This window comes from Emydura macquarii, unplaced genomic scaffold (genome assembly GCF_026122565.2).
Source record: "Emydura macquarii macquarii isolate MOO-44397 ecotype Brisbane River unplaced genomic scaffold, CSIRO-AGI_Emac_v2 contig_705, whole genome shotgun sequence".
Classification (NCBI taxonomy): domain Eukaryota; kingdom Metazoa; phylum Chordata; order Testudines; family Chelidae; genus Emydura; species Emydura macquarii.
In genome coordinates this window covers 17,635,888-17,649,881 of record NW_027130842.1, presented here as the reverse complement: position 1 = coordinate 17,649,881, position 13,994 = coordinate 17,635,888, and the positions used below count along the sequence as shown (strand labels likewise).

The following is a 13,994-nucleotide window of genomic DNA, read 5'->3' as shown; positions in this document are numbered from 1 at the left end:
AGGCTTACATTTTGTTTTAGTAATCTAAGGCAAACTACCATTTATGCTGTGGTGTGTCTCACTTCATTAAGGTGGAGAATGAAACTATTAGTTTCTCTTTTTGGGTCTTAACGCAATGTTCTGCACTATTTGGACTGCAAATACTGCTGAACTGTTAAGTTTAAAACTCTTAATTGTTTTTTTAATTTCATAAAAATATTAAGGGGATGTCTTCTAGTAAAAGGAAATGTCTCACTTCCTGTTCGCTTAAAAATCAGGCTTTTACCAATACCTAAAATCAGTAGAAATGTTTACAAGGATCTTTTTGTTTCAGTGACCATTTTTTAAGGCAGATGTTTTATAATATTCACAATCCAAATGTTGCAGCATGTGTTAGTGCTTCTGAATCTACAAGTGAAATTGCCTGTGAACTGACTAATTTCCTCCATAGTTGAAAAGGAGGAAAAAATCCTAGACTACTAAATCTCCAGTCTTAACAGTTCAGAATTTTTAACATAGATCAGGAAATTTCTTTAAATTTGTCCTTGACAGTGGCCCTCAAATAGTTTTTTATAAAAAGTTTGGGACTTCAAATGTCTGACACTGTCCCTGAAACCATTTGCTAAAAAGAAAAGCTATAAGTCCAACAGGATTTATTTGACTTTCCAGCCTATACCTGGTTAATGGTTTATGTGACATGATGCATTTGTTTTGAAGATGCAACTTTTCTTGACTGTTTTTTCTAGGTAGGATTATTTTTTCCTTTGTGAAGAAGCTCATTGTCAAATGGTATAATGCCTAAAGTAATAAGGGGAAATGGTTCTTACATTGTATATTGATGCCATAATTGTTGCTGGAATAAAGACTACCTTTTTGGTTCCCCAAATTAATGTATTAAATCACCCAAGTGACTTTTTTTCTTCTAAATGTATCTAGTTGGAAATTGAAACAAAGCAAATATTCTTTCAAGAATTACCTCTGCAGATATCTATTCTTGAATATGATGCAGTGTTAAGAGTTTCAGAATGATTTGGATGTAACCATTGGGGGTATGAGCACACCCTCCTTGCAGAACCAAATGTTTTAAGTGAGATTATAAAAGGCCTGAGACATTAACCAGCCCATAATTCTGTTTTTTACCCATGACCACTTATTTTCTCTTCATTAGTTTCCTTTATAGCTGCAAATAGTACACATTAGTTCTGAAAAATTCCATCTTTTCATGATCCTTTGTTATAAATCAAAATAAAATATGGTCTTCATTTTTTGCTTTGTCATCTTAACGTTAATGTGCAATGTGACATAAGTAACTAAAAATTGCATTGTGGGATTCCATTTTTCTCTTATTGACTCCAGGTCAAACTTGCTCAGTTTACAAACTTGCTTACAAATAAAAACTTTTTTCTTTCTCTGGCTCCCAGTATTGCAACCTTAATCCAAATTATGAAAGGCAAGCTCATTTTTTCTTTGGTTACACATCTGCACTAAAAATTCTACAGTTGGAACTTGGTTAACAATTCTGTTTAATGATGTGCAAGTCATACTGGAATCCCTCTCCCTCCTGTTGTACTTGTTACGCAGGGCCAAAAGGAGTGAAAGTAATCAAAACACTTATTGTCACAACTAATTATTCTGAATACCTATATGTTGCATAAAAATTTGCTTTTAGTCACTTTTTTTACTGTAGCTGCTAAACTATTGTACCTGGAAGTGAAGTTCATATGCAGTATATTTCCTACTAATATTCTACATTCAGATATTTCCTAGCATGTATTTCTACACCTTCCTTTTGTCCACGAATGGATTTCTCCACACTCCCACACAGCTCTTGGGGAAAAAAAGTACGTAAATCGTAGTTTAGAATTCCCTCCTAGGATTTTCCCCCATATAAAACATTGCTGCATCACACATTTTGCAGATGCGACGGCTGAAATCAAATACAGATATATAGAAACTTCAGCATCTAGACCTTTAGTAACAACTGTCAATCTGCTCAGGATTCTTATATGTACTGTTTGAGGATCCAGATATGTGAGCTATTAAGTATGTGCTCCAAATGTGTTTTCTCTATATAGAATTGAATGACTTCATCATCCAGCTTGATGAAGAGGTAGAGGGTATGCAGAGTACCATTCTAGTTCTCCAGCAGCAGTTGAAGGAGACTCGCCAGCAGTTGGCTCAGTTCCAGCAGCAGCAGTCCCAGGCCTCAGCCCCAGGTACCAGCAGGACTCCATCTTCTGAGCCTATAGACCAGGGAGAGGCTGTGGGTAAAGATTGCAGCCGTCTGGCTAATGGACCGAGCAACGGCAGCTCCTCCCATCAGAGGACGTCTGGGCCTGGATTTTATAGGGAGGGTAGTGGCACAGAAGATGACTTCCCAGCATCTCCAGGGAATGGTAATAAGCTCTCCAACCACTCTGAAGATAGAACTGGCAGAGGAGGTTGTAGCTACATAAACCAACTAAGTACTGGGTATGAAAGTGTAGACTCTCCCACTGGCAGTGAAAACTCACTCACTCACCACTCAAATGATACAGACTCCAATCATGATCCTCAAGAGGAAAAAACAGTGAGCATGAAAGGTAACAGAACTGTGGGTTCTCGTCATGTTCAGAATGGTTTGGACTCCAATGTAAATGTACAGGGTTCAGTTTTGTAACACTTTTTCTGCCACTTTTATACAGTGTCATATAAATTGGGAGAGGATACTGTCCAGAAACCGTTTAAATTAGTGCATACTTGTCACAGTTTTGCCTTTTTGTGGGTTTTTTTGCTTCAATACCTCTGCCACTTTGGAAATTTTAACAGTTAATTACGTTGAATGTTGCTAAAAGGACATTTGTGTAGGCTCAAGTTATTTTTATATGAGTTAATGTGAAGTTGAAAATGGAAATTATTTCCACAGAGTATAACATAAATGATGTCTGTACAAATCTGTGTATATTTAGAACCTGTGCTGTGTAAGGGCATTCTTACTCATATTTACACCATATTCAAAATTTGTCATCCTAGCTGTGGGTTTATGACTGCCAAGTTTGCCCAGTACAGTAGTTTTATCACTAAAAAATGGACTTGTTGAAGGAGTCCTGTAGTAGTTCCAGTGTTAATTACAGTTTTTTCCACCGTACATCTGTGCATTTCTCCTTAGGTGACCGAATGTTTGTGTGCATAGTTACTCAGTTTTTAAGAACTGTTGTATCCTGTTTATGCATATTGCTCTGTGACTCCAATATTATCTTACCTGTACTGACCAAACCTAAATAAAGACTTTTAATATGTAATTTATTTTAGTCTGCATTGGTTTCATATGATGTATTTGTATGCAATGAATTTTTGTACATGTTTTCTGTTAGATTATTTGCCCACTGCCATTCTACATAGTATAATTCATGCTGAAGACTCAATTTTGAGACCTTCTGTGGCATTTTAATAAATAAAAATAACAAATTCTTGTAGTTTTAATTTCAGGTTGGCCTGGTGGTACTTACTTGTAAGATTTTGTTATCACTAAATACAGAAGTGACAACACCGTGTATGAAGAGTTAATATTACATAGACTTCATTGTGTCATAAATCAGATTCTTAGTAAATTATAAATTTTTTGTGCGCAAATACACAAGGAGTTAAACTATAAAAGATGAAGGAATTAAGTTACTCATGACGTCCATGTTATAATTAATCTTAATCGGAGTTGAAGCAAATCTTAAACTTCTTAAAAAGCATATCACACTTTATATCTTCAGATAAATGTGTTTTTTCAGATCCACTTCTGTTGCTCAGTGGTGATATATGGCTTTTTAGTTACAAGGTCTTTAGCACTTGGATTTTTGGTGATATACACCTTTGCTTTACCAATTAAAGGTGGCACTATGAAAACAAGCAGATAACTTATCTAGTGTGAATGCATGTCTAGTCAAAGGTAAATTTTAAAGCAATTTTAAAAGTATAAGTACTCTCTAGTGGGTTTAGGGACCAAATAATTGGAGTTAAGAACCAAAGTGCTTTAGCCATATTGTTTATATATATATAAAAAAAAAAAATTGACTTCAGAATTTTTCAGTCTGCTACTTGAACTTTTATACTGCTTGTGCATAGCTGAGGCAAAAATAAAACATGAAATGCTAGCAGATTTGCAGCCTACTGGTGAAAGCACTTGTACTTCTGTTGTTACTGTAAAGCAGCACTTGTAAACCATGTAGATTTTTGGAAACAATCTTTTAACTAGTTGCTATTAAAAAAGACCAACTGTCCACAGTCCATTTTACTAGATTCTTAGAGTAAATGTTTGATATATTGTTTGGTACTGCAATCCATAGAAGAGTGTAGAGTCTATGGCACTGTTTCCCACATGGTGTGCCGTCAGGCCTGAGCAGATGTGCCCTGGAATTTTTTAAAAAATTACTTGTTCTGAATTGGCTCGTGAATATTCATGAGTTCAGTTTGGAGACTATAGTGATGTGCCACAGCAGAGAAAAGGTTGGGAACCACTGGTCTATGTCATACTACTGTGTCTACAATAGCAACATCCAAGAGATGAGGGGATAGAGAGAATATGCTATGAAACAAAACTATTGACGTAATAAACTGCAGTACTCCTATTATACATGAAATACAGTAGATCTCAATAAATTAGTCAAAAGCATTTTCAGATTAAAACTGTATTGAATCCCCATGGCACTTTTGTGGTTTCATAGGCAACTTTTTTTCTTGCCTGTTGCTGTGAAATATGCAGATACTAGGGAAATTACAGGTGAAATGATTGATTCTGCACAGTGCCTTCAAACGTTCACAGTAAACCTATGTAAAATGTCTTTTTCCTCTAATCTTCAAATTACAACAATATGCTGTTTGTAATAAGGGACAAAGCCCACTTAATTTAAAAAAAAACAACACACAAGTAGTTATCTGCTTTGAAAATAAGGCTGATTTTGAATATTAAAAGATTTTCATTTAAATTGCCAATCAGGATGCTGGGGATGTTTTTACATTTTAATCTTTTGAATATAAAGATGACTTTATTACATGATTTTCCCATTTAAGTGTTTTAAAATTCACTTTATTAAAAATATAGAATGGAGTAGTTTGATAGCATTTAAGCTCTTTTCATTCTAAAGCAGATGATAAATTCTAATTTTTATGAAACTTTACTAATGCAACTAATTTTTTCTAGGCCCAGGTTAAACCAATTGCTATTCAAATACCTGTTAAATCATTTTCCTTTTTATTCTCCACTATATGTACTAACTGTTCCAGGAGCCAGAGTTAAAAAAAATAACAGTAGCTAGCCTATAAATTCTTGAAAAAGTTGAACCAGCTCTGCAATCCTTATATGGGTTAATGGGATAAAAGTTTCATGTTTTGCATAATGACTTACTTATTGGAACACATTTGGCAGAATGCAGCACAACTAGGAGGAAACATAGCAACATAAAAGGTGGTAGACTGGCTAAACAGTTCTAAATATTAACAAATCCTAAATAGTGGGATTATAAAACAAAGATGTAATTTGTCAAATTATGCACAGTAATCAACTTCTGTTATATCATTTCAGGAAATCCTTTACACAGCATCCCTAGCAGAAGCCAAGTATGACATCTTGCCGTATACATTTCCCAATGCCCAGCTATTGCTTGATGCATTTGTGGCATAACTGACCAATCCAGAATCTGAAATCTTTCACTTTATTTAAAAACAAAAAACTTTAACTCATGTTTGCTGCCAGAACCTTTTGATGTGATGTAAACTTGAGGCAATGTTTGAGTCTGCAAACAACCTTGAGAGTGTAGAGGTGTGAGTGCTCCTGCTTACTGATCTTGGTGGGCTTTTCAGTTAACCTCCCAATGACACTGGAAATGTCAAACTATTTTACTCGTTGGTTATTTTAACTGATATAGGAACGGGTGTGGGAATGAAGCAGAGTGGCGTGAAGGAAATGAACAGGGTTGGATTTTCATTAGGTGCATGGAAGAAAATGTAGAGGGCAAAACATCATACAAATCCTGAAAGGATTAATAACGAAAAGAACAGAAATAGCGGACATGAGCATAGTATCCCAGTGATGCCGAATGCAATGGGAACATACAAAAACCATATTCCTTATCACTCGAAGGCCCAGATTTTCCAATTTCTTAAGGCTACTTTGCTATCATAGAATCATAATGTAGGGCTGGAAGGGACCTTGAAGTCATCTAGTCCTCCCTACCCCCCATGCTGAGGCAGGATTAAGAATACATAGACCATCCATGACAGGTGTTTGTCTAATGGGTTTTTTAAAACTTCCCATAATGGGAATTCAACAACCTGTCTAGGTAACTTCTTTCCGTGCTTAACTATCAGTGTAGTTGAAAAGTATTTGCTGATACCTAATGTAAAACCCCTGTGCTGCAAATGAAGCAAATTCTACTTCTGCATGTAGGGGGCATTGAGAACAATTGATCACTGCTCTCTTTTTAATGACTTTTTACATGTTTGAAGATGTAACGTCTTTTCTTCCCTTGCTCCAGTATTCTCTAAACATGCTGAGTTTTTTTTGTAGGTCATGCTTTCTAATCCTTTGTTGTTGTCCTGTGTTTTTCCCCCCCAATTCATCCATCTCTCAAAGTGCAGTGCCCAAAATGAGACACTCTAGTCCAGCTGAGGCCACACTAGTGCTGAGTACAGGAAAAACTATTACCTCCACTATTTATGTACAACACTCCTGTTAATGCATCCCAGAATATTTGCCTTTTTGGCAGCAGCATCACCATGCCATATTTGTGACCTACTCTACACCCCACAAATCTTTTTCTGTGGTATTTCTGCCTAGCCAGTTTTTTCCCATTAGTGTATTTGCTGTGCAGTGCAAAATAGCTGTAAACCAGCTGAGGAGTCTGAGGGAAGAATTCCCTATGTAGGGAGATCCCTGCTGGTGTAGAGACCACGATGACTTTGCATGTTCTATCAGTCTCCACCTTCATTGGTGCGAGGGCATGACGCAGAAGTGAGCTCTGCTATGCACCCAATCCTTCACAGGCCTCAGTGCGAGTTAGAGTACAACCTTGCCTGCTGTACTTGCCTGGTGACTGAGGCCCTGATGGCTGCAACTACCTCCCTTTGGCTGCTACCACCACTATGTTCAAGCACACCTCAGCCATAGTGGAGGATGGAGACCAACATCTTTAAATCAAGAGTCAATGTAGTTTGGAGAGGGATAACCCTAGTCCAGTGTTTCTCATGGGCTGGGGGAGGGAGGGGAAACGGGGTTGTGAGGCATTAAAAAATTTTATTACAAACTAAAGCGAGGACTCATGCACCCTGCTCCTGTGCATACCCTTACTCTTCAAGGCTAAATATGCTCTGTCAACCTCTTGGACTACCCACATAAATAATAGAATTAGTACTGATACATTTTTTTCTTTAATAGTAAATATAAAGGCCTGGGAAAAAATTTTGACTTTGAAGAAGGAGCCACCAACCTAAAAAGATTGAGAAAAACTGGTCTAGTTTAGGTACTTGGCCTGGATGTAAAAATTACTGGTTGAAGTTCTATGGCCTGTTATATCCAAGAAGTGAGACTAGATGATCAAAATTGTTCCTTCTGGCTATAAAAATCTGAGAGTATCTTGCAAGTCTAGTAATTTGGTGGGTGTAATGCTACCAACACAAGACAGATGTAGAGAGAGACAAAATTTTAAGGGAAATTTATAAATCAGTTGTCCCCCCTCCCTTTGCTATTTTTAAAAAAAGATAACTTACCAACAAATAAAAACAAAAACATTAAAAGGGGCAAGAATATCTCTCTAGTTAGGTGTTTGTGACGCCCAACGCTTTATTATCTGATTTTTGATTTTGTGTGTGCGTGTACCACAAATGCTGCCTGAGGATCCATTATGCCCCTAAATATACAGCATTAATACTAAATGGAATACATTTTAACTTTGGGTAACATCCCTATGAGTGCTCCACTTCAGGTGCTCATATACCTTTGATGGGATATTTTCATAGCAGTGTCCATTTGGCCTGCACATTCACTCTAGCCTTCCTCATACCCTGTACAGAGGATATATATACATCTGTGCTGGTTCACAGGCCTGAGTTCCTTCTCAATCACTCTACAGCCTGAGACAGAGTGTCTAGCGTGCCACTTAGCTTATATCTTAGCCATACATTCTTAGTTTACGTTAGTTTTACACCTCTGGGTTTAAGGGATCCCTTTTCCCTCTCACCCCTTCCTGAGGGTCTTTCTTGTGGATTACAGGTGTGTAGGGATTGCTGTGATTCAAGCACTGCTTCTCCTGCTGGAGGTCCATCCCAGTTAGTGACTGACACACTTGGTGCCTTTGCTGTTTGGGAGATACCTACATATCTTCGAAGTGCAAGATCTGCCCTTTTTCAAAATCAAATCTGGAAAAAACCCAGGAAAATTAAGTTTTGGCTCATTATGATGGAGCAAGCCCTATGACCAGATCAGATTCAGAGGCAGAGAATGCCCCACCCATCGGCCCCTGAGTACGTTTAGTGCCCGGTCAACCTCCATATCCTAGTCCTGGAGATCTTTGTGGAAGAAAAGTAAGGTGGGTACTGACAAGGCTTCAAATAAGAGGTGTTCTAGAACTCCTAACAGACAGCCTCCATCAAAGAGCAGCTGGCCACCCCAGAGACTGACCACATCAGAGACCCCAGGTCCTACTACTGAGAGCTCTTCAGACTTTTAATTCTTCTCAGGCATTTACACTCCTATGACAAAAAGAAATGTAGCAGATCACAGACAGTGTAGAGAATCTCGTCCAGCACAATTTCATACATAGCAGAGGTGTGCGGAACCACCCAGGAAGAATCCTAGGTATTAGAGGAAATATACCTCTCCACTACCACCGCCCAGTTGACAGCTTCCACCAAGCATGTTACTTTGGTTGAGAGCCATGAATCACTATCCCCGGACACTTCGCTGCACCACATTTTCCTGTCCTACCTCCCACCGTATGGGGATCATTTTTTCCCTTTCAGACCACCATGGGAGCAGATCACATTGAACAGATGGGGGCTAGAGGTTATTACATAAGGCCGTGCCATTCCATCAGCTCTATTACCTTCCCTTCTAATCCCCTTTTCGGGACCCCTCTCATGAGTGCTTGTCATGGTAGGAGGTTTAGTCCTTCCTGCTCCTGGGAGCAATTAAACCAGTTCCCCCTCCCTTCATCAGGAGTGATTTTTAGTCCAGCTATCTGTGGTACCTAAGAAGACAGGAGGATGGAGACCAATCCTAGACCTGAAGAGTTCTGAATATATTCATCAGGACACCAAGGTTCAGGATGGTACCTTGGCAGCAATCATGCTGTCTTTAAATCCAGGAGATGGATTTGTGGCCCTTGACCTTCAGGATGCCTATTTCCATATAGCAATGCATCCCATTCAGAGACACGTCCTATGATTCACAATCAGCAAGGATCATAATCAATACTGAGTGCTCCTCTTCCTCGTCTCAACTCCTCCAAGAATTTTTATCAAAATAGTTCAAAATATTTTCAGTTGTGGCATTCATACAACAATTCAGGATAATGCTCTTTCCCGATCTCAATGACTGGCTCCTCAGGGGCTGGTCTCTTACTAAAATACAGTCTGCAACCAGCAGGGACCTGGCCCTCTTCCACTCTCTGGGACTGAGGCTCAATTGAGAAAAATCTGCTGTGATGCCCAGCCAATGCATTGAATTCACTGGGGCAACCTGGATTCACAAATGCCAGAGTCTTCTTGCCTGTATCAGAGGCAGCACAATGACTGACCTTATCTTGGCCACTCAGAGGGGCTTTCATACCATGGCTTGGACCTGCTTGTGACTGGTAGGCCACATGCCAGTCTGTGTGTTCGTTATACCCCAGGCCTAGCTGTATTCAAGGTGTCTCCAAGCCTGGCTCAGGATTGTCTACACACTCAACAAACACAACTTGACCAAGAGGGTATCTATTCTGCAGGAGGTTCTCGACTTACTCAATTGGTGGATGGATCCCTGCAAGGTCTGTGTGTGGACCAATTCACAAGCCCCAGCCTCCCATAGTAATACAAGGGGGCCTACCATCAAACATTGGCCCCTGCCCCTGACCTGTCAGGCCCCACTCATCTGTCACCTTAAGACCCACCACATACAATTTTGAATGCATGCAAGAGATGGGGTTGCATGGGCCCATTTACATTTTTGCTATATCTCTAAAGCTGGAAAAATCCTGGGAATTTAAGGGCAGCAAGTGTCTTTCTATCTTGGTTAAGACCTTTATCAGCAAAAGGTTCTGGGACTACATGTTCATAGTACACGATTCCAGAGGATACGATGCGTACTTCATTGTTAGACAGTTACTAAAGAAAAAGATGAGCACAGAACTGATAACTCAGGGTAGTAAACTAATATGTGTGGAAGTTAAGGTCCTGCTTTGAACTTCTTGCCCATGAAACTTAGCAAGCTCCCTCAGGCTATGAGGTTTGAAGGGTATTTCCCACATTTTTTTAACGCTTTAGAAAACCACAATTACATGGAGCCTTTGCCTGGTGTGGAGCACTACGGCGTGACAGATTGATGCCCGGGGAGAAAGCAGAATTTCTTGACTGGTATCTGGACAACTGAAATGAGCTGTTTGACTTGCAGAAAGAGCTCGCATATTATTGTCAGCAGGATATCAAAATTTTGAGATGGCCCTGTATCCTGTAAGAGAAGAGATCATGAAAATGACAGCAATTGGAAATATTGTAGAGAGAGGCCCTGATAAATTCATAGAGGTAAAATTTGTGTATAGATCATTTCTGGTACATAATGCTGACATCTATCTGCATGGCTATGCACAGATTTATGTTTTTACAGTAGCCCTTCTTCCTCCAGACAACTATCACAGGCAGAAAAAGAGATATTTGACCCCATCTAGTCAGTGGCTATTGTATACTGCTCATAAAGAAAATATACAGATGTCACTGCGTTATGATGTGGGGAGTTACAGGTAGGCCCCTACTTTCTAGATGGTTACGCCATCATTGAGGTTAATCTTTGAGGTTAATGGGTGTTTTTTCAACAGCTGTATCACCAGTTACCGTGAAAAAGCACAGAACCTTATAACAGGTACAATTTCAGGTTTCTTTATTACAAGATGCTGTTCAAGACCAACAATCTGAAAAGAGTAGGGTATGTAGTCAGGACTCTCTGGAAGCACGAGTGGGAGGTGATGATAGAAGCAGATAGGGAGCTTGCAGATTTCTTAAACAAAGCTCAGTTGCCTTAGCCTTCTGGTGCCTAGAGATGCTCTTTTTGGGGGAAGGACTAATGCTATCTGTCTGTATTACAAACTAACACAAGTGAAGAAATCCACTATTACAATTTCATCAGTCTGTACTGTTTTGTAAACAAAACCAAAGAATACCCTATCGGACACCATGACAAATTTGGACCACTGGGCAAAGTGATGTAAAAGCCACCATTGCTCATTTTTTTTCTCTCTTTGCAGGAGTAATCATTTTCTTTCATGTTTAAATGGCACAGAGTTGAGATGCTTCCACCCAGCTGCTAAACTGATTGGGTCACCCCAACCATTTCACCAGTAGCTGCTTTTTAATCCCTTTTCCTTTCTCTGCTAGAACTTTTTCAATCCTGTAAATCCTGTCCTGCTTGGGGTTTACTTTTTGTGATTCTTCAGAGTAAAAAGATCCAGTAACTGTCTCACCCTCGTAATCTTTTAATCAGTACACAGGTCTTCTGGACCTTGGTTATGGCTTCATCCATTATGAATATCTCATCGGTAAACATTTGTTCATAACCTGTTTCAAAAGCTCCTTTGGTTTTAGAAAGTCTCACATCATCATCTTTTCTAAAAGGGACAACTGATTTTATTTTAAAACTATCTCCGTAAACCATTTCCCACACCTTCAGAGAATTTGAGGGGTTAACATCAATGGATCTGATACGTATAATTTGTGAAAACTCCGGTTGTAACTCTTTATAAATTCTGGTATCACGTTGAAGTAGTGAAAGATATTGTGGGATGTAAAATATCTCCACATCCTAGATTTTAAAGTTCTGGTAAATCGCTCCACAACCCCCATTTTGACTTCATTATTAATAGCAAAATGATGAACGCCAAGTCGCTTTAACAATCTGCTTAAAGGTTTGTTTAAAAATTATTTTCCCCATTCGGTTTGTAATTTTTGAGGCACGCGACCTTCGCTGAAAATAGCTTTAAAGGTCTTGGATATTTCATCGCCCATCTTGTCTTTTGGGCCTCAGGCCCAAGCATATTTGAATAGAATGTCTATCGCTGTTAAGTTGTACTTAAAACCGCAGTTGTATTTGGAAAACCATTGCACATCCACCAAGTCTGCCTACCATTGCACATCCACATCTGAAACAATGGGCTTGTTTCTTTTAAAATGTATTTGAGCTGGTTTGTGTAAAGCTTACGTATCCTGGCCTGAAAGCCACGCTGTTACCTGTCTTCTGTTCAAAGTTTTATTATGCTTTTTGGCCGCTTGAAAAAAAGGGTTCACCACTCCAAAGTTCCCAAATTCCTTGGGGGTGTAATATATTTTCTTTAACAGAATCATCTGCATAGTCATGACTGTTATTTGTAACTTCTTTTACTAACATGAGTATGCTTGGTGAGTCTTGCCCACATGCTCAGGGTTTAACTTATCACCATATTTGGGGTCGGGAGGGAGTTTTCCCTCAGGGCAGATTGGCAAAGGCTCTGGGGGTTTTTCACCTTCCTCTATAGCATGGGGCATGGCTCACTTACCTTAAAGTCTTTAAACCATGATTGGAGGACTTTAATAACTCAGTCGTATATTAGGGGTCTATTACAAGAGTGAATGGGTGGGATTCTGTGGCTTGCGTTGTGCAGGAGGTCAGACTAGATGATCATATTGGTCCCTTCTGACCTTAGAGTCTATGAGTCTATGAGCTGCAAGTCTACAATAGCTGCAAATTTTGCTTGAGGGGAGGTCGCGGCTGTGATTTGCTGGGAGATGATCTCACCAGCCCCTGGCTACAAGTGTTGCTCTAAGCTTTCTTTCCAACACCATTAATTCTCAAACTTCTGAACAGAATGAAGCAAGAGAAATCCAGAATCATTCTCATAGCACCAGCTTGGCTGAGGTAGGTCTGGTTCCCAGACCTGATTTGCCTCTTCCTGCAATCACCTCTTCGTCTGCCTCTGGATCTTCTGATGCCGGAATCAGGGGAACTGAAGCATTCCAACTTCTCCCACATACTCCTCAGGGCCTGGCTCTTGGATGACTCTTGGGTTAGAGATGGATTGCTCATCCGAGGTAGGCAACATACTGCTGAACTGTAGGATCCATCTACAAGAAAAACTTACCTGAAAAAAATTAAGCACCCAGAGAGGACTGTCCCCTTCAGAGTCTCATCTCACTCATGTACTTGACTACCTGTTGAGTATGAAAACCTCAGGCCTATCCCTGAGTTCCATCAAGGTCCATCTTGCAGTTATTAACGCCTTTCACTCACCTGTGGATGGAGTTTCTATATTCGCACACCCCACCATGTCAAGATTCATTAAGGGCTTGGCCAACCCCTTTCTCCATGTCAGAGAACCTACACCATCTTAGGACCTCAGTCTTGTTTAAAAATCATGAGTCTGGCTCACAAAAAATTATGAGATTGGCTTTAAAATTGTGTGATTATGTAAAAAATAATAGATCCGGTGTTCTTTTTATTTGCCTTCTGCTTTTTGGAGTCACATTTTGAAGGTTTCTCCACAACTATGAGGGCTAGAAACTTACTTTTTCTTTAGGAATGAGGGCTGAAATCATCACATATCCACTTGATTTCAGGAGCTGGGGCTTTAAGGAAAACAATTATTATCAAGAGATTCATGACAAATCACAAGAGTTGGCAACACGGAAGCTAGTCCTCACATCCTAGATGTTGACGAACCTGAGCTTTCTATCTTCACAGAACCAGACCCTTCAAAGCCTCACCTAGACTCCTTGTCTCTTTTGCAGATAGAATGAAGGGAACTCCAATTTCCAATCAAAGATGGTCT

At 39.5% G+C, this 13,994-nt stretch overlaps 1 protein-coding gene across 5 annotated transcripts in view; it reads left to right on the top strand.

Moving 5' to 3' along the window:
- The window catches only part of WTAP (WT1 associated protein), a 35,940-nt gene extending 32,680 nt beyond the window's left edge, over window positions 1–3,260 (top strand). For all 5 annotated transcript variants that reach the window (XM_067542499.1, XM_067542500.1, XM_067542501.1 and 2 more), the window contains one exon: window positions 2,055–3,260. In XM_067542499.1, coding sequence (XP_067398600.1) covers window positions 2,055–2,638 — 584 coding nt within the window. In that variant the 3' untranslated portion in view covers window positions 2,639–3,260. The remainder of the gene's footprint in view (window positions 1–2,054) is intronic.
- Window positions 3,261–13,994: the final 10,734 nt, after the last annotated feature.